The sequence below is a fragment of the Lissotriton helveticus genome, chromosome 3_1, assembly GCF_964261635.1.
Source record: "Lissotriton helveticus chromosome 3_1, aLisHel1.1, whole genome shotgun sequence".
Lineage (NCBI taxonomy): Eukaryota > Metazoa > Chordata > Amphibia > Caudata > Salamandridae > Lissotriton > Lissotriton helveticus.
This window is the reverse complement of record NC_136061.1, coordinates 361,820,754-361,842,284: the sequence shown is the minus strand read 5'-3', so window position 1 is coordinate 361,842,284 and position 21,531 is coordinate 361,820,754. Positions and strand designations below refer to the sequence as shown.

Sequence of the window (21,531 nt, the reverse complement as noted above, 5' to 3'; positions counted from 1 at the left end):
TTCTGGGTCAGAAAAAGCAGTGGTGCAGACAGTTATCCAAAGGTAAGTGCACCGGATTGGCAAGGCAGCTTGCTCTGCATCCGAGATCCTGCTTTATTTTCAAGTTTACAGAAAAGGCGCGCTGCCAAGCACATCACAGGTAACACCTTTCACTTTAAGCCAATCCCAGGGGACCACCAAACACTGCAGTTGGATTGACAGTTGAAATGCCTGTTTTGTTCTCATTTATCGTATCCAGCGAACACCACAAATGTAATGTGAAAAGAAGGGAAGCCGTTTTTTCTTTCTCGATAAGACAACATGTAGACAAAGAAAGCAGATATTTCTTTCCCCTGTCACTTCCGTGATGTAATTCAATTACTTGATCCGAGGTCTTTTTCCTGTCTCTTGCACTCCTTCTCACTATGTCTCCCCTTTGCCTGTGGGGCCCAGGAGCCCATCCATGGGCCCCAACGAATTAAAGTCGGGAAGCGCTGTCGCCCCCCTGTGAATTGGCCCCCAGGATCCCAAGTCTGGGCCCCTCCAAAGTCGGGGAGCGCAGTCACGCTCCTAGCGAAGGTGGGTGGGGACCCAGGACCTTATCCCTGGGCCCCGGGTACAGGAGGAAGGAGGGTGCTGTCGCACTCTGCTGTAGCGGGAGAAAGGCACTCCCCCGAGGCACCGCCCGGCCGGCCGCAGCATCCGAGTCTGCCGGCAGTAGCGGGCAGGCCAGGATGAGGGGCCTGCTCCCGCTCAGAAGGTTAGGCATACATGTGGAGAGGTGTTTCCAGACCTGACCAACAGGTGAACTGTCCTTTAAGCCTCAAGAACAGATAGGGAACCCACAAATGCAACTTACAGAGATAATGGCACTATTTTTGCGTGTGCAGATGGATATGTGCAGACCCTTAGACACTCAAACAACCACTGGAACAAGCATGCACCATTGTGGATTGCCCGTGCCACGAAATGCCACGAGCACTTGCCCCAAGAACATTAAGGCTATTCCAGTAACTTCGCCCTGATTGGTATTTTTAGGTCTGTTTTGGTGACACCTTGAACAATCTCGCCAGCCTCATGTTTTCCACAAAATTCTTAATGAAAATACAGATGCATCTGTATGCATACAATGAAGCTCGGTCCTAACTACTTCTTCTTTGAGCAGCCACTGAGAAGGAAGCGGGATACCCTCCTCCCAGGCCTGCTCCTTGCCAAATGGGAAGAACCTCAGAAAAGAATTGTGTTTCAGTCCTTGAAATTCGTCCTGTTTGGCCACGTCGGCTGTGGAGCCCTAGTAGGAAGGAACAGGAGCTCCCCCACTCGTGGTGTGATGGAACATGTGCCTGGCTGGCTGACAAAGCCGACCTAGCTCACACAGAAAGCAAGGTTCAAACGACATGCCTGACAGGAAGTGATGAAACAGAGGTAGGACTACAAGCTAACGCTAAGCAGGTTCTAATATCACCGGGAGGGTGTGGAGCACAGGGCTCACGGTTCGATCCCCGGCGGATAGCTCACTTAATTTCCTTGACGGCCCCCAGCGCTTTGCGCTTTACAAATACCGGGTTGGTTTTGGTTGGGAGGTGTTCAATTTGGAGCTTGAAAAGCTGTGCAATACAAATGGTCAGACCTGTAAAGTGACTTGAAATAGTTCTCTATGGTCAAGTACTTGATTACCACAGGAGATATGGTGAAATCCCCATTGTGTGTGGAATGTGAACAGACTTGAGTTATCCCACTAGTGAGTGCACAGGGCCCTGCTTCTTCAAGAAATAGGTAAAGCCGGCTCAGTGGAGGGAGTACAAGAAATCATGCAAGGAACAGAAAAACATGTCTTGATGGGAGTACAACTCTTTCCACCCAATCACCCTAGAAATTGAAAAGCTGCAAGAGTCTATTGAGGCTAGTCTCTCAGGCATCATAAAAGTACTGCACCCCTTGGATGCAGGGATAACATTGTCACAGGAGAATGCATGAATGTTACAGGGGCAGGAAGCCTCATCCACAGCTTACAAAGCTTATAAAGCTAATACGTAATAGACTGCCTCCACTCAGATAGCCTCCTCATAATCAGTTCCTGGAATGCATCCAGGCTGAAGCTGCAAAAAGCTGGATTGGACAGTCATTGGGCCCTTCCTGAGTCTTTGAGTAAGCCTAGTTTTTAGGAATTTAAAACAATGTTATTTTTCCACGGACTTTCTCCTCATTCATTTTTTTTTTAACAATCTGCAGTAATACCTTTCTACCATAAACGTCTTACATAATCTCAGTGGCAATATGTAGCTAAATAGCTGTGAAAGAGTACATAAACACCTTCTTTAGAAAATCAGAGTACTTTACATCATCGCCCAATGCACCACTAGGGAAAACATGCAGTGCCATCTTTAAAGCTGCTAGGTCATACGTGAAAGTATGTCTGGAGAAGAACGAAAACAGACACGCACACCCACAAAGACAACCTGTTACACACCCTCGAATGGAGAGATTAAAAAAGCCAGCCTGTTACACACCCTCTCACAGAGAGATTCACATGAACAGTCCTTTACATACCCACATACAGAGACTCAACTGGGCAGACATTTACAGACTTCTGGTACAGAAAGACAGCTCTTTATATATCCTGCAGGAGGAGAATTACACGAATAGCCATTTACAGACCATCGTACAGGGACAGATTGAAACAAGGAGTGAGTTATCTTCTCTCCTACAGAGAGATTTATATGAGCCTTCTGGTACTCTCATAAAGAGGTTCACTCTGCGGACACAAACGGAATTCAAGTAAAGAGGAACTTCTCAACAAACCGGGGAGATTCACGTGGTCCGCTTTGCACTGACATTTCCCAGGTGCGAGAACCAAGTGTGGGGAACTGGAATTTGAAAGATCACTGAAACCTATGTACCGATGCTTATATAAGAGGGAAAGGGTTCTATAAGTCCGTTCTATGCAAACTCTTACCCAGAGTAGGAGACGTGAGTTAGCTGGATGCTTTGTAAAGTCCCTGACAGAGAAATGTAGAGGTAAATGTAGAGGTTCTTGTATAGCGCACGACTACCCGGAGGCATCTCAGCGCTTGTACGAATACCACTGAGGAACCCTTCCTGGCTTTTCCCTATGAAGTGTCCACTCCTGGGCACCCCAAGGTGAAGCCAGGCATCCTAGCGTTGTTGGGGCCGTTGTGGAGATTAAGCAAGCTATTGCCCAGAGTTGCAGAGTGGGACCCATGATTAGAATAGGCACCGAGGCGAGAATGATCAGGTCCGAGGAAATTGAACCCTGGTCCCGGGCCAGACTTCTGCATCAGGGTCTGCCGCTCTAACCATTGAGCCACACTTCTCCAGAAAGAGACCCGTGAGTGTGCTAGCAGCTCTTTAAGACTCCCAGAGAGAACAGAAAAGCAGCTATAAGAGTGCTTGCAGCTCTGTACAGACCCTCACGTAGAGACAGCTGTGAATGAACTGGAAATTCTATACCAACCAACCCGGAGGGGAGATACATTGGTGGGGCTGCTGACAACTCTTACCTGTTGATTAGATCTTCATTGTCCTCGCTCTCCATTTCATCCTCAATGGCGGCTTGCAGGTCACCAATCCTCTTGAATGCCAGCTTCAGGTCTGCCTGCAGGCTCTGATTGGCTGCCTCTAAGCTCTCCAAGTCCATTTCCTGAAAACAAAAGAATGTCAGCATTCAATTATCAACACCTTACTACTGGACCAAACCCCCAAGCCCTGCAGGACCCGAGCATCCCTTTTCATCTGGCCTTCTCTTCCTTCATCAGTTTACTTCTCTTTGCAACCACAAACATTTAGGAAACACTGACCGGCTTCTGCTCAGACTTTGTGTTATAGAGGAAGGTTCTCGCCACTAAGACATTTTCTAGCTCGCTCTCACTCACAGCCTGTGCTCACCAGATGTTGCATCTTGCAGTTAATAGGTGCCTTCCTGCACGAGATTGACTCCTACCTCATACTCATGAGAGAGCACAAATCTGAAAATGTAGAAGTGCACCATATTTACAAGCACGTAGTATTAGTTTAGTGTGGAATATACAAGAGTGTCAACTTATATAGAGAAAATATATGAGTGTTTAATTAGAATAGATGCATATATAAGTGTGAAAAACTAATGTAGAGGTTGTAGAAATGTTAAAATTATGTTGGAGTCACACGTTAGATGACTAAGTGAAACGAAATGTAATTCTGCAAACCATGAAAATGTGTAGGCCACATGGCATTTCACAAGAAACGAAAGATGCTGCTACACTTTTAGTTGCAAAAACAACAAGTGATGGACTGAATGTGGATCAATGTCACACACTCCCCCAGTCAAAAGATCTGGGCCCAAATCCATCGTTTTTTTGCACTCCACACCACCCTTTTAGTGACTTGGATTCTAATGTCATTTTACTGCAAAGTATTATTAACCATGGAATTGAAGTATGTTTTAAATAGATGTGTTACTTTATAGTAATGTGTGTTAGTTAGAATACTGTTTAAACAAAGAAATTTAATGTGCATATTGCAGAGGCCCGTTTCATGTAATTCTAGTAGGCCTGAATAGATAAAGTCGCTTCTTTGATCTGCATGAGCTCGTTAAGGAGAGGTCGCACAGAGCACGAACGATAGGTCTGTCCAAGATGTTTTATGACTTCTAGAGATGGTAGATGCTGGAATTTGGGGCCTACCGAGAGAGTGTCTGTTTGCAGGTGCAAGGGGAACTTATATCAGAAATAATGAATAGGCCCTTGTTCAGAGGCGCCCGGCACAGGCCTGTAGGAGTCTTCAGGAATTTTAGGGGGTACCGCCTGGTCGAAGAGAAGCCTGGGAAGCAAGGTCAACTTTAATGAAGAGTCCCGAGGAGCACCAGCACGGAATTTGCCGCTCGAAACTGCACCACGTGAGAGGCGTCTTAAGGGGCGTTCCTATTGGAAATGTGATTTTGTATTAGGGATAGCACCCCGGGGTGGAGTTAGAGCAGATGATTTGAGGAGCCTAAGAGAGCGGATGGGTAGGCAGATAGAGAACTGAAAGACTTCGACTTTGAGACAAAGACTAAGGGAAGTGTGTGATCTTCTTTGGAAGTCACCACTGCTGACACCTTTTTAGGTAAAGATCTTGTTAAGTAGGGATGTCACTTAGTCTAGTGTAGGGACAGACTAACCTGTATTTTTCTTTTCTGTAAATGACTCTCAAGTTGCAACTCACAGCGATTCTTGCAACTCTAATGGTATTTGAGATATTTTTGATAATTTCCTTTTGTCGATTGAGAGCATTCAGAGAGTTCCTTTTTATATTGATACCTGTATATCTTTTGAACCTTATTCTGAGATGTTTGTATCTCCAGATACTTTTGGCTTTAAATTAAACTTTTTAACCTTTTCCAGTGGTAAGTGGTTCTTTAGAGTGGTGTAAGTTCTTTCTTGATTAACCTAGTAGTGGATTGCCTTTTACTCAATGACAGGTACCAACGATTCAGTCGACCTGAGCTGGGATCTGGTAAGATAACAATAGACCAGAAATCCCGCGTTATCAGTTGGTAGCAGAGTGAGGATGGTTATCTTCTTGAGGAAGGTAATCTAGACTAGGTTAGTTTACCCCAAGGTCCCTAGAGTTCGAGAGGTGGCCTGCCGAAGAAGGCGCTGACGGAGAGAGAAAAGCAGCAGTATCGGACGAGAGTGAGTATAACAAGGGTCATGCGTGGACAGATTGCGGTGTTTTGTGTTGTATTTGTATTGTAATGTCTTGCGGAGTTGAATGCCTGTAGCGTGATTGTGAGAAGGTTGTGAGCGCGCGCAACCTGGTAAAATCTTAAGTTCGGGGGAGAGCTTAAGTGGTTCGGGTGTATCGAACATCCAGAGTAATTGTCGACCAGAGTAAGGGGGTCATGAGGTACCATTGACCGCCGCAGAACCGAGATAGGGGGAGTGCAAGAGTGAGTGTGTGAGTAACGGACGCGGGTCGAAAGTTACTGTGTGTAAGTAACCTATCAGAGAAGGCGATTGTCTGGACGTAAACGGAAAGACATTTCGCCAGTTAAGGTGACAATTACAGATTGACTGTGGGCGTACAGTCAAAGAAAAGTGATCGCTTGGACGGAAGTAATCATTTTTCGAAGTATGAATGGGACGCATGCATAAACGCGGAGACGAGCTGAGAAAGGAGGGGTAACGCTGCGAAGAGGGACGAGTGACGTCAGCGAGAGTCGCGCTGAGATAGGGCGGTTAGTGAGGAGCCGCGACGCGATAGGACGGTTGGTGTGACGTCGGCAAGAGCCGCGACGGGATTGGGCGGCTGGTGTGACGTCGGGGAGAAGTCGCGTTCTGATAGGCCAGTTAGCGAGAACCGAGCTGAGATTGGTGGATTGTCATCGGGAAGTAAACAAACGCGGAGAAAATAGAAATATTGTAGGTTTTGAACATGAAGTGCTTTAAATGTTTGAGAGAGATTTTTAAGAGAAAAAGAAGGAACTCTTATTACGGGGAAGAGGCACCGCCAGAGGGTACACCAGCTTACTATATGGCAGCGAATGTTGGCTTGCATACGATACTATGGATTAGTGAATGGAATAAGATTTCGGAAGGGAATGAAGAACTGACGTTTCCTAAGTATGGAACGTTCAAGTTAGAGGCGTTACATCGGCTGAAATCAATTATGTCCTCATTGAATCCTCAGCCTAGACCAACCCAGTTCGAGGCCCTTAATGCGTGGCTTAGGGCGGCACACGACAGAAATATGAACAGGCGCCAAGACAGGTTGAAGCGATCAGTAAGGGCATTGCGAGATGCCAAATGGAATGCGGACGCCAAGAGATGGAGGGTACAGGCTATTGAGGTGGATAAGTTATACCCAGTGAGAGAGGTGACAGGAGAACAGAGGCTCATGGAAGAGGATGAGGAGAGCGAGTCGGAGGACAACTTGATAAATAGGTTGCTAATAGATAGACCGCCTCCGAACGTTGGGAGAATGGAGGATAGGGGACTCGCAAGGGATGATGGGCCTGCCATAGAGGGATATGTACCACTCCCTATATCAGAGTGGACACCGCCCAAAAGAGAGGAGACACCTCAGCCTAGTACAGTACCGACAGTAGTCGGAAGGTTTGTGGTGCAGAAGGTACCGGAAACAGAGAGAGTTGAGTCCTGTGGGTTGCCAGACGCTCTACAAGTACCCGTTACCATAGGTCCTATAGTATCGATTTACAACCCCGAGAGAGACAGAGAGGAAGAACAGATGAGGTTAGATAGAGAGAGAGCAGAAATGGAAAGGAGAAATAACACGACAAATGCCTGGAGACAATTGCCAGGACCAGTGACGTGGAGCACCCCATCTGATCCAGCAGTGGGTCCCGCAGCAGAACAGGGGGGTCAGAGAGGACCGATGGACCTGAGGGGACCACGGCCGAAATCCTTTAAGGAGTTGAGGGCCGATTTGAGAGAATGGGAGGGGTCCACAGAAGCACCAACCAGCAGGCCAAGAACAGAAGCAGAATGGGGAAGCCGAGGCAACGGAACATTGTCTCACTGCGGGGCTAGTGCAAGTAGTCAGGAGTGGGATGGTAACAGGCCAGAGAACAGAGGAGTAATACGTCCTAATGATGGGAGAGACCAGCAGGAGCGAGATGGTAGAAGCATGGAGTGTGAAGAGATGTCTCGGCTCTTTGAAAAGGGTGGAGACCAAATGGTACTAGCATACAGAGATAGGTTTAGGTGCACTCATCACGCGCCAGGGGAGAATGTGCAACACTGGAATAGGGGGAACAATGAAAGATCTTGCCATACATCGGGTGATCAGAGGTCACAGACCAATTGTGAAGAAAGGGGGAGTAATGGAATGTCATACCATGAATCTAGGGAAATCATGCAGGATGGGACTGGTGGGATTACGAGAAATGGGAAAGTGTTTCACCATACACCCAGAGAGGATGGAACTGCATGGGACCTGGAGAGGTGGGAACAAGGGAGGACTCCCCATAACTCGCCTGAGCCTAGACGTAGGACTCGGAGCTGGGATGGGAGAGATGTGAATGGACCCCCTAGAACTAGCATACTGAGAGCTGCAGTAAAGGCCAAAAGACTCGATGTCACTAGCTTAAAATCTGACCTGGATGAGATAATAGATGGAACATTGCCTTTAGAAAGGATTGACCTGTATGAACAAGATGAGTTACTGTTCATAGCAAAAGATGTTACCCGAAAGGCAAGAGCAATTCATGAGAAACTGTCTGGACTGGCAGACAAGTATATGGTAGACTTGTCCAGAACGAGGACATTACAGAGTAACCATAGGTTGCAGTATTCAGATCAAGACTTAGATGAGAAGAGAACTACAGGGTTAAAGACACACATAAGAGAACTGATAGCGGGAATAAGAGTGTGGAGAGATCTGGACAAGTGGGAAGAGAGATGGTCCAAACGGGGTACTGTCAGGAGGAGCACGAGTGTGATGTCTCCGGAGGGAAGGGTAATGCAGATGGAGGCATTTCCTTTGAGGGAAATATCGAATGGGAACTATGTACATGTGCCCTGGAGTAGAGGAGATTTGGCTGCATTTACCAACTCATTTCCAAAGTTAAGGGACAATCCCGTTGAGTGGTATAAGCAGGTAGAAAGGTTTGTGAAAATATCGAAGGTATTGTGGATTGATTTAAACACCTTGTTTGACATTGTGGTGCCAGGAGATTTGTGGACAGCATGCAAGACTAGTGTCGAGTGGCCAACGGTAGAACCAGAAAGGAATGCTGCCACAAATGGACCGTCTGAAATTGTAATGTTGAAATATGAAAGAGTAATAACTTGGTTGAAGGAAAAGGTCCCACCACAAGACATAGATTGGGTAAAAATAGACCGAACAAGACAGGAACCCAAGGAGACAGTTCATGAGTTTTATGAGAGATTGCTGAAAACATTCAAACAATACAGTGGACTCGATGTAATGGACCCCAAGGATATAGGACAGTTTGTGTCAAAGTTTGTTTTGGGGTTGAGACCTGATATTTGTTTGATGATTCAGCAACATTTGATTTGTTGGCAAAACAGACCATTAGATGAGATTTTGAGGTATGCCAGGTACTGCAGTGATGAAATAGATTCCAAAGCAAAGAAGCTAAAAGAGAAGCTGATGGTAGTACAGATGCAGTCAGCTGGAAAGGGCGGACAGCAGCAGCAGGGTACAGGGACAATGAGACGGAAATCAAGCAATCAGAATAAGAACAGTGAGGAAAGCGTGGGACCTAGAGTTGACATTGCTACGTTAAAGAAAACGACAAAGTGCCACCAGTGTCAGCAGGTGGGGCATTGGAGACGCGAGTGTCCCTATAACCCTGAGAATGGGGAACTAGAGCAAGAGGAAGGGGTTCCAGAGGTTCCAGTTCAAGGGGTACCAGTGCCAAGAATCAAGGTGGCCAAAGGGGGGACTTCGGCTCCACGAGCTCAGTTTCCGCAGCCACCAAAGATTTCGACCGGGGGAAAGGTTTTTAGACAAATGCCTCTTTTCATAGACGAGGAAAAAAGTTATTACATTGATCCATTGACTGGCCAACGTGTAAGCAAAGAAGAGGACTGTACCCTCGGGGCAGTTCTGGAAGTGGATCAAAGAGGACCGTTTGTTGAGGCTGAAGTGGCAGGGTGTCCTATGACATTCTTGGTCGATACTGGAGCTACTCGATCAACTTTGAGGTCAGCAGTGGTTCCGGATCTACCAATGTCGGGGGAAACAATTCAGGTGGTAGGAGTCGCGAACAAGAGAATGACTAGCCCTTTGACGGAACCAGTGTCAGTAAAGATCGGAAATTATATGAATGAACATCAATTTGTAGTATGTGATTCAAGTCCTGTGTGTTTGTTAGGAAGGGACTTATTGTGCAAACTAAATTGTACCATATACTGCACGCCTCAGGGAGTAGAGGTAGAAACGACAGATGATGATGCTACCTTCAAAATTGTGAACTCCAGAACATGCATAGAACTGTATCCTACTCTAACTGTGGAGGATCTTCCTTGGGACTTACGCGAGGCAGTATCATCAGAAGTATGGGATTTTACAGGAGAAGAGATAGGATTGGTCAAAGGGGTAGAGCCAGTGAAGATCATAGTGAAACCAAATGTTGATTATCCAAGAACGCCACAATACAAGCTGTCCCAAGAGACGATTGCAGGAATAAAGCCAGTGATCGACTCCATGATTAAACAGGGAATACTGAATGAAATCGTGGGAAGTCCATGCAACTCCCCGATTATGGGTTTGCAGAAACCTAGTGGGAAATTTAGAATAGTACAGGACCTACGAAAGATTAATAACATTGTTGTTTCATGTTGTCCAGTGGTACCGAATCCATCAGTAATACTGTTTCAGATACCATTCCAAGCTGAGTGGTTCACAGTGATAGATCTTTGTCAGGCTTTCTTTTCAATCCCATTAGACGAAGAGAGCCAGTATCTTTTCGCGTTTAAAATGGAGAATCGCGTCTTAACATGGTGTAGAATCCCACAAGGGTTCACAGATAGCCCATCAATCTTTAATCAGTTACTGAAAAAGAATCTTGAAAGTCTGGTACTGCCCCAGAATTCGGTTCTGGTCCAGTACATAGACGACCTACTTGTTGCGTCAGGAACAGAAGAGGCTTGCAAGGAAGACACCATCGCCTTGCTGAACCATTTAGCTGAAAATGGACACAAGGTATCTCCGAGTAAATTGCAGTACTGTCTGACAGAAGTACAGTACTTGGGTCATCGGATAGAAAAGGGAAAGCGTAAGGTGTCACCAGATAGAATAGAGGCAATCATGAAGATGAACTCGCCTACAACACAGAGAGAAGTCAGGATGTTTCTAGGAATGCTTGGTTATTGCCGACAGTGGATAGCTAACTTTTCACTGAAAGCAAAACCCTTACAGAAACTGACGCACAAGAAGGTGAGTGATCCGGTAACATGGGACAACGAGTGCTTGATGGCGTTCCTACAGCTGAGAGATGACTTGTGTCGTGCTCCGGCTCTGGGGATGCCGGATTATGAAAAGCCATTTTCCCTCTATTGCTGCGAAAGGGAGGGCTGTGCTTTGTCAGTCTTAGTGCAAGTACATGGGAATGCCCGTAGACCAGTTGCATACTTTTCGGCTACTTTAGATCCAGTAGCCGCAGCGTTGCCCGGATGTCTCAAATCCGTTGCTGCAACAGGTGTCAGCATTGAGCGTTGTGAAAGCATAGTGATGGGACACCAGTTAGTGGTGTATGTACCTCATTCTGTGGAACTGTTAATGACCAGGACCAAGACCCAGCACTTGACCAACAGTAGGCTCACGCGCTATGAGCAAGTTATTCTTGCTGCAGAGAACGTGACCCTTAAGAGGTGCTCTGTCTTAAATCCTGCTACTCTGATGCCACTTCCTAATGACATAGAAAGCGAAGACTGTGAAGATCACGATTGCCTTGATGTGACTGAACTATGCACGAAGCCCAGACCAGATATTGTGGATGAACCATTGATCGACCCCGATCAAATTTACTTTGTTGATGGTTCATGTTTAAGAGACGATACTGGTCGGTTGAGAGCAGCTTATGCTGTTTGCACCATTACTGGAGTTGTGGAAGCCGCTTGCCTGGAAGGAGTACACTCCGCTCAGGTAGCAGAAATTGTTGCATTGACCCGTGCCTGTATAGCAGGTAGCAAAATTAGAGTCACCATCTATACTGATAGCCAATATGGTTTCGGTGTAGTTCATGATTTCGGGCAATTGTAGTCTCAGAGGGGTTACATGACCTCCTCTGGTTCGCCAATCAGAAATGGAGAATTTGTGCGGCTGTTGTTAGAAGCATTACAGTGTCCAGCTGCAATAGCAGTTGTAAAGTGTGTAGCTCATACGAAAAATTCGGATTTTGTGTCACAGGGAAACAGATATGCAGATGAAGTTGCCCGCTATTGTGCGGAGCATGATTACTCTTTCACGGAGGTGGAAGTAAGTGGGGCTCAGGAAAGGACAGAATTGAGCATGATGTTAGAAACAGTCGATACTTGGGAAGATTTGAAACAAATGCAAGACAATGCACCTGAATCTGAGAAGCAGGCGTGGGAAACAGCAGGGTGTGTGAGAAGCGAAATGGATTTTTGGATTTCAGCAGATGGAAGGGCTGTGTTACCTGAGGAGCTAGCGAGCCCAATGGCACGACAGATACATGGTCCAGTGCATTTGGGAAGGGATGCCATGCTGAGGGTGTTCAGGCAGACTTGGTATTGCCCAAAGTTTAGGATTGCAGCAGAAGCAGTGTGTAAGCGATGTGTCACTTGTCAACAGTTGAACATAGGGAAAAGAACACCAGTTACACTGAGTCACATTGGGAGGTCTGGGGGGCCTTTCAACAGAATGCAATTAGATTTTATTGAAATGCCAAGGGTCAACCGCCTTAGGTATGTTCTGCTGGTAGTATGCATATTTTCCAGATGGGTTGAAGCGTACCCTACACGCAGGTGCGATAGACTCACAGTAGCAAAATTGTTGCTTAGAGAGTTGATACCGCGCTTCGGGGTGCCTGCCTCTCTGGAATCGGACAGAGGGACACATTTTAACAGCGAAGTTGTGAAGATGCTTTGCTCTGCATTGAACATTGATCAGAAATTGCATTGTAGCTATCGACCAGAGGCCTCAGGTATCGTGGAACAGATAAATGGGACGTTGAAATGTCGAATTGCTAAAGTGTGTTCATCAACTTCCCTAAGTTGGCCTGATGCTCTTCCTTTGGTCCTTATGAGCATGCGTAGCACACCCGACAGGAGGACAGGTCTCTCTCCACATGAGGTGTTGATGGGGAGGGCAATGAGACTTCCAACTATCCCCACAGCTGCATTACTGAATATTACAGATGACCTGATCCTGGATTACTGCAAGGGGTTATCTGACGCCATTCATTCTGTGTCCCTTCAGGTACAGGCCGCAGAAGTTCCAGCTTCAAGAAATCAGTGCCACGACCTGTGCCCAGGGGACTGGGTGCTAGTGAAGAAGCACGTCCGGAAGAACTGCTTGGACGTGCGCTGGAAGGAGCCTTTCCAGATAGTCCTAATCACTAACACCGCCGTGAAGTGCGGAGGACTGCCAAACTGGATCCACGCTTCCCATACTCGAAGAGTTCCAGCACCCCTGGAAGAAACAGCTCCTCTCGCAGACGAAAATCCAGTGGTGGAGGAAGAAGCACAAGAGGGGATCAGTCAAGCTGTGGGGGTGTCTGAAGAAGTTGGGAGTGTCACAGATCCAGAAGAGGAAGGAAAACAGGACGGCAGTGAAACTGAAATTGCCACTGAAGGAGAAAGCTGTTGTGAAACCAACTCAGAGACAGAGCAAGTTCAGAGTGATCAAGAACTGAGTGAACGGACAAGAAATAGGAGAACAAGGCGTGGAGCGGCTACCTGGCCTGAAAGAAAAAGGAGGCCAAGCTTGAAGCCAGCTCGAGAGGAAACTCTTGCTCCTATATCCGAAGACTCAGATCCAGAAGAAAGTGCACCAGGACAAGAGCAGGAAGGTCCGAGAAGATCAAGGAGGGTGCGAGTGCCTTGCAGAAGATACGCTACTCCTGAGTGGACCTACCTCTCTACAGATGTCCTCAGCGGGACGCAGAACTGGGAGGGTGAGGGAAGTGCCCCTGACCAGAACTGACCCGATCATCACAGTGGAAGTAAGGTTCCTGTTACCAGGATTGGAGGTCGAAAGACTGCTGACACTCAACATCGTCTATCCTCCTCTCCTGAGCGGAATAAGAAAATTGATCTTTGAGACTGTTGAATTTCCGTGTTGCTGTTCAAGGTGTCCAATACTGGAGGGAGTCCTTCTTCGTATGGAAATATTTGAGCTAGTGGTGGAAGCTCTGGGAACACGCATAGTTTCGGACTATTAAAAACTTTGTAAAGAACTTTGTAAATATTGATTGAAAAGACAACCTAGCGCCGAGTGGACGAAGAAAGAATTAGGGACTTCCCTTTTAGTGGATGGAGAAGGGCTAGGGTTGCCTATTGCTACAGAACTCAGAGACTGTTTCTGCGGAGGGGATTTTTCAGTTTCCAGGAGGTGTGGTTCGAAAGATTGGAGAAGCAAAGCAAAGAGACTTGTGCGTGAAAGAAAACCAGAACTACACTGTTTTGAGACCATGGAGGCTGGCAACCCGAACCGCAGGGCAAAATGCATAATAGGCACACTTTTAGGGGTAGTGATTTCTCTTATAGTTTTAGTAGTTACTGTATCATATATAGTGGGACATGAAAATGATGTGAAAATAGAAAAAGAAGCAAAAAGTGTACCAACACAGAAGCCTCCTATGATTGGTAAACAGGGGGAAAATACAGCGAAAGCGAAAACTTTATTAGATGCTGAAATAAAAAGATTTCATGCAGATGAGTCACAGGGGAATTTTAAAACGAATGCTTATGCCAAATTGCTTTATGAATATATTGATGTCATGGAGGCGAAGAACTGCTACGTCTGTATGCAGTTGCCAGCTTCTGTAGATGAAGGCATCAGATACCATCATCTTCCATTGACCTATGGAATCTCATGTAGTTTGTTGCTGAGCATATTTTATGAACGAGAGGGGTTTGAGTATTATTTTTCGAACTTTGATTCGGTACTGCCAGAGGTGCCGAATTATAAACATCTAAACAAGTGGGATTATTATAAGAGTGAGGACAGGTTACAGAAATTTTTCATTCCATGGAAAACATTAGATACTTCACATGCCCGAAGAAATAATTTGACTTGTAAAGTGTCAGAAATTGAGAAAAAGTTTATAGGGCAGGTGGATGATCGATATAGGAGACAAAAGATCCTAAAAGCTTCAGGACAATGGAAAACAGATTGGACCCGGGAAGAAAGAGAACACCAAAGAAAGGGTAGCAGTGGTCCAATAGCTTTAGACCGGGAGAAACGGGGAGAGCTATGTATACACAGAAGTCAAACATATTATGAGAATGTGTTTGTAGGAGAAGTTCATTGTGAACATGCTTTCCAATTAGAGTACTATTCTAAGGATTTCCTGAAGGAAAGGCAGGTGATCCCGAATGTGTATTTTGTCTGTGGAAGAAATGCATACTTGAAACTACCAGATAATTGGTATGGATCATGTTATTTGGCAGTTGTCTTCCCCAAAATATACCATGCTGAGGACTTAGAAACCAAAAAGAGAGAAACATCAGCTAGAGGAAGAAGGGATGTAAGCGCTGAGGAGGTAATTGGAGATGTGTTTGGTGCTATGTTTCCTATTTTAGGGATAGCACTAAATGATGTTAAGATAAGAAGATTGGCAACAGTTGTAGATAGGTTGTCCGCCAGTACTGCTAGATCTTTAATGCTGGTGGAGGGAGAGATGCAATCGATAAGGGCAATGGTTCTTCAGAACCGACTTGCTCTAGACGTTCTGTTGGCCAAAGAGGGCGGAGTCTGTAAGGCTTTGAAGGTCCAGGAATGTTGCACTTACATTCCAGACAATTCAAAACCGCTTGAAAAGTACATTCGAAACATTACTGAAATACATAATGAGATAGAAGATTTGACTAAGGTAACAGTGTGGGAAAAGGTAGGTCAAGGAATGGGTAAAGTTGGAGGTTGGTTTGCCAACCTGGGAAAGAATATCATTTGGTACATATTGAAACCTATCATCATAATAGTGATTTGTATAATCTCTTTGTGGGGATTGGTGAAACTGTACAAATGGTATAGAGCAAACAGGTTGCAAAGATCTATGCGAGAGCAGGGGAGGAGATTAGCTGCGATGCAGGAGAATCAGTACCGGAGTCTGAGGGCTCTAGAGGAGATGAAACGAGGGAAGATTGCAACGACTTCAGTTTGATACTTTGTACCTTAGAGAGGGTGTTGTGATGATGATGACTACTGTAAGTCATCAAAGGGGAGATTGAGAGAGCACAAATCTGAAAATGTAGAAGTGCACCATATTTACAAGCACGTAGTATTAGTTTAGTGTGGAATATACAAGAGTGTCAACTTATATAGAGAAAATATATGAGTGTTTAATTAGAATAGATGCATATATAAGTGTGAAAAACTAATTTAGAGGTTGTAGAAATGTTAAAATGATGTTGGAGTCACACGTTAGATGACTAAGTGAAACGAAATGTAATTCTGCAAACCATGAAAATGTGTAGGCCACATGGCATTTCACAAGAAACGAAAGATGCTGCTACACTTTTAGTGACTTGGATTCTAATGTCATTTTACTGCAAAGTATTATTAACCATGGAATTGAAGTATGTTTTAAATAGATGTGTTATATTTTAGTAATGTGTGTTAGTTAAAATACTGTTTAAACAAAGAAATTTAATGTGCATATTGCAGAGGCCCGTTTCATGTAATTCTAGTAGGCCTGAATAGATAAAGTCGCTTCTTTGATCTGCATGACCTCGTTAAGGAGAGGTCGCACAGAGCACGAACGATAGGTCTGTCCAAGATGTTTTATGACTTCTAGAGATGGTAGATGCTGGAATTTGGGGCCTACCGAGAGAGTGTCTGTTTGCAGGTGCAAGGGGAACTTAAATCAGAAATAATGAATAGGCCTTTGTTCAGAGGCGCCAGGCACAGGCCTGTAGGAGTCTTCAGGAATTTTAGGGGGTACCGCCTGGTCGAAGAGAAGCCTGGGAAGCAAGGTCAACTTTAATGAAGAGTCCCGAGGAGCACCAGCACGGAATTTGCCGCTCGAAACTGCACCACGTGATAGGCGTCTTAAGGGGCGTTCCTATTGGAAATGTGATTTTGTATTAGGGATAGCACCCCGGGGTGGAGTTAGAGCAGATGATTTGAGGAGCCTAAGAGAGCGGATGGGTAGGCAGATAGAGAACTGAAAGACTTCGACTTTGAGACAAAGACTAAGGGAAGTGTGTGATCTTCTTTGGAAGTCACCACTGCTGACACCTTTTTAGGTAAAGATCTTGTTAAGTAGGGATGTCACTTAATCTAGTGTAGGGACAGACTAACCTGTATTTTTCTTTTCTGTAAATGACTCTCAAGTTGCAACTCACAGCGATTCTTGCAACTCTAATGGTATTTGAGATATTTTTGATAATTTCCTTTTGTCGATTGAGAGCATTCAGAGAGTTCCTTTTTATATTGATACCTGTATATCTTTTGAACCTTATTCTGAGATGTTTGTATCTCCAGATACTTTTGGCTTTAAATTAAACTTTTTAACCTTTTCCAGTGGTAAGTGGTTCTTTAGAGTGGTGTAAGTTCTTTCTTGATTAACCTAGTAGTGGATTGCCTTTTACTCAATGACAGGTACCAACGATTCAGTCGACCTGAGCTGGGATCTGGTAAGATAACAATAGACCAGAAATCCCGCGTTATCACTCAAATACACAAACATACATTTAGTAAGGACTCACAGAAGCCTAACTTGGGGTTCCACTGCCCACCCAAGCCAAGAGACTGAGATGTGACCTTACCCATTCTAGGTTGTGAAGGGATACAAGTCAAGAGCTGTTTGTACCACATGTCTCAGGGGAGAGGTGAGTCTGCACATGAAGGATGATTTTTGGACTCCAGAGAGGACGCTCATCTGGGCTAGGTGAGGTCAGTGTGTCTGGAAAGGGCAATGGGCTGAGTCTGTGTCAGTCTGCTCGCGAAGGGGCCGACTGTTCTTGTGTCGGCTAGACCTCCTGAAGCGCGAAGTGCTTTTAGAAACTCGGAAGCCACCTCGCCTCTGAATACCAACAAGTTCCAGGAAGGCACGGTTTGCCTTGTCTCCTACTAATGGCCCTGCTTTTTGAACATTTCATACAGATCTTAGACCTGCCAACCTGTAAATAAAGGTCACTGTGTGAGGAGGTGGGGGTTGCCTTGGAGGGGGCGGAGCTTCGTGGTGAGAGCACCCTAAGAGACACTGCCCGCCACCACCCCTAACCGCACACAAAAAAAACCCCAGAAGTTGCAGGGACCAACAGGAAAAGTGGAAGGAGGAGGGGAGGGTAAAAGAAGCTGCCAGGACTGCCATGAGCATTAAAGTAAAGTTGGATAAAAATCTGGCAGCCACGGAAGTCTGTGACTTCTAAATGGCTGATCATAACTAGGGCTCCCCATTTTATGGTATTTATATTTTTGTCATTTACGTCTGTATTTATTCATATTTATTTTTTGCTAATTTTACCTGTATTGATCCATATTTATTTTAGGTTTTGTGAAAAAATGAAGCTGAAATGTGTATATTTCTGCATTTATTTAACCAGTTAATGTACACTCATGCCTGAACGCCTGACAGGTTTCAACGATATATACACACTCAGATGATAAAATATGCACTTATAAGAAAACATGCACATTTTATTATCAAGTTTGTGTAAACGGCTGTGCAAATCTACTGCTCTTTAAGGCTCTTTACTAAAATTATTTTATTTTTAGTAATCCCCTTACCTGTCAATCCGCACAACTATTGGCCTAGCAGTCATGATTGACAGCCTCTAGAAGCACTCGAAAACAACCCACTTTTCGTTTTTATCCACATTTAAAAATAAATACAGACAGGAAAATAAATGGTTTACTGTCTGCATATCTGTAATAATCAGTAAAAACGTAAAACAGGGAGCCTTAATCTTAACCCATGGTCTTACCGGGGGCACTTACCTCTTACCTCCGTATCCTGCTCCACTAACGGACCCTCGACATGCCGGCATGGTGAACTATGAGAAACTGAAGCTTATTGCTCGAAGCACCCATGCCCCTCCCAAGAAGCACCCATGAGGAAAGAAGACAGTGATCTAAAGCGCGCCCTTCCCTGAAGCGGGCGCCATGTTAAAATAAAAGCCCAGCGGTGTCCAAAAGTATATAAACACATTTTGTACAATGTAAACGGCAACACGAGCGGAAACTCAGGTAGCAGTAAAAATGTATTAGGGGGGAAACGCATGAAAGTGCATGAACAGAAGCCAGAGGCAGACTTTAACAAAAGAATAGTGCCAGGAAGGAACATAAATTACAAAAAATGTAAGACCACAAGTAGAAGGGGCAGTCCGCAGGGAGGATACAAAACAACAAAAGGCGGGAGTAACTAGACATGTTTAAGGCAGGGACGACAACAAATGAAATAAGAGGAGGGGCTTCAAGCCACAGCGTACATTACATCATGCCTCGCAGTGCATGCACTGCCCAGAAAAGACCTAAAAAGCGCTATGATGTGGCCAGCGCAGGCCACATCACAGCAGTTTATTAGGTTAGGAGGGGCAGGAAAATAAAGTCAACATGGGGGGTGAAGAGACTCAGTGTCGGCTCAACATCCTGTGCCGAACAGCAGATGTTCCGCTATAAAACATGGCTGAAAGACATTCACTTTGAACAGACCAATAGCTCAGGCATTGCCAAGGCGTATTGGCTTTTCCAATACTTGTTCTCCTTGCTGTCTGGAGAACTCCATACATTTTCTTACCTAGGCAGCTACAAAGTGTGCCCTACAACATGCTAGGAAGCCAAGAACGTATCTTTCTGTCCAACCACAGAATACCCCTGCTCAGGAATTCAGGACTGTGACTCTGAAATGGACATCTAACCTTCGGAGAGTGAGAGAAAGTCCACCAAGATGTAGACAGCCAGGTTGGTAAGAGCCAACTATTTGAGCCCTGTATTACATAAGACTGAAAGTGGTAGCTCAAATTTCATTCACTGACAATATGGGCTGGAGCGCCACTCTAGCAATTTAACTACTACACTGAACTGGACCTACATGGAATATTGGCGCTTTCTGGGCCAGAACTAATTGCTTTCACTGCAAATCTGGAACTAAGCCGAAATTCTGCCTGTGACCATGCCAATGTCTGTTCAATTGCTGACTTAAGTATTGCCAGAAAAGATAGCTCAGCCTAGCTTAGCAGAATAAGAAACTCGTTGAGGACCCCAGAGACCCTTTGCAGTGTACTATCTAAAAAAAATGAGGTACGTGTGACCTGCCCCGCAAGTTTATGCATGCTTTTCTAACATGTTCCTGTGCACCCAATTTCGGGCACACACTAGTCTCTGTCTCGCATGGCTCGAATAACTTAATTTAAGTCCATCAGACTTTGATTTATGTCTGCAAATAATGCAATACATATTTCAGTAGTGAAACTCCAATGAGTAGTACATTGTTCAGTAGTGAAACACCAAGGGCAACCTTTCGACATTGACATGTGGGTCTTCTCTCTTCAGTAGCCCAATGACATCTTAATAGATGTCAATGTTTAAAGACTTTCAGCACTCACCTGAAAACCGAAGCTAACCCTGGTCCTGAACTATCATAGACTAACACTGTCTCATTGTTTCTAAAAAGAGGCGTTCAGCCAAACTGAACTAGATAACAAAACATTGAAGTAGTCTACATACCGCAAAAGAAGGTAGTAACGCTAATGTAATATTTTGCAGTATCTCTTGAACTGAGCCATAGACTTAGGAGTATCATCAAACCACTCTAATTTTCATACGACGATCCAGCGATCAAAGAAAGTCGTGGTAGTTTGGAGGCCCAACTTTCCTTCTCAGACCAAGTACCCAGTATCTCAAACAGGAGGGAACACACGCAGTCTTAAAATTGATACTGATCGGTAGACCCTGCAACTTCAGGATCTAGATAAAAGTGCGGCAAATGTCACTGTGCAGTAGATCTTGTTTAATGACAGGGGCAGTCTGCCAGTGGCTGTGCTGCAGGCCTTGTCTAGGCAGTTCCTCCTTCCTGCTGGGAAGTGCCCAGGATTTTTGCGTCTCAAATCCTACCAGGTCGCACTGGGACCTTTTATCTCTTACTCAAGGCAATTTTATCCTTATTGCTAATAGTATTGAACAAGCTTAAATAGGCACAGCAACATGAACCTGGGTGGACTGAACATGTAGCTCGCAGAAAAAGCAACGTTGCTTGCATTCATCCTTTACAGCAATGTCTTCTTCAGAACTCACATTGTCAATAAGTCCCAGACAGCATGGTGCCAGATATCTCTCTGTAAAATACAGCCTTTCCTTCCTGAAGTGGATTTCAGAAAAATCATACAAGCCCTCGTTGTCTCCGACAAAGACAATGGCGGCGTGCTCTCCAGTCTACATCAGCATGCCCAGCTTACACATGACTCACTGAAAAGCTTCCCACACTGGACTGAGACTTGAAGGAAAGACCAATGCACCCTGACACTGACTCATTCTCCAGACCTTGATCATCATCAAGATCTTCTTTGCCATCTACAAAACAGTAACTATGTCCCATACAAAGAAGTAACTATCAACGGTGTGCCCATCCTTGCCAAAACAAATCACAGGAAACAAAAGCAAAGAACAAAGACTTGACTAGAAATAAAACGACGCAAAAAAAGACCACAAGATGAACAATCTAATGCTATTCACCCAGAATCTTCGATACCAGATTCTCTTCATCTTTCTTCACTTTGGAAAGGAGATGAGCTTGCATCTTTTCAAAGAGCATATTTTCAGTCACCCACAAGAATCCTCTCAGATCCTCAACTCCCATGGATTGCGTGCAAGAGCACCTCCAAAATGTCCCAACTGTTTACATAATCACGAATCATTCACACTACACAATGTGAAGGACTTTATGTACATTAAGGG

At 45.1% G+C, this 21,531-nt stretch overlaps 1 protein-coding gene across 19 annotated transcripts in view; it reads right to left on the bottom strand.

Moving 5' to 3' along the window:
* Positions 1 to 21,531, bottom strand: part of MYO18A (myosin XVIIIA) — an 864,705-nt gene that overhangs the window by 73,170 nt on the left and 770,004 nt on the right. For all 19 annotated transcript variants that reach the window (XM_078680070.1, XM_078680063.1, XM_078680078.1 and 16 more), the window contains one exon: positions 3,501 to 3,640. In XM_078680070.1, coding sequence (XP_078536196.1) covers positions 3,501 to 3,640 — 140 coding nt within the window. The remainder of the gene's footprint in view (positions 1 to 3,500; positions 3,641 to 21,531) is intronic.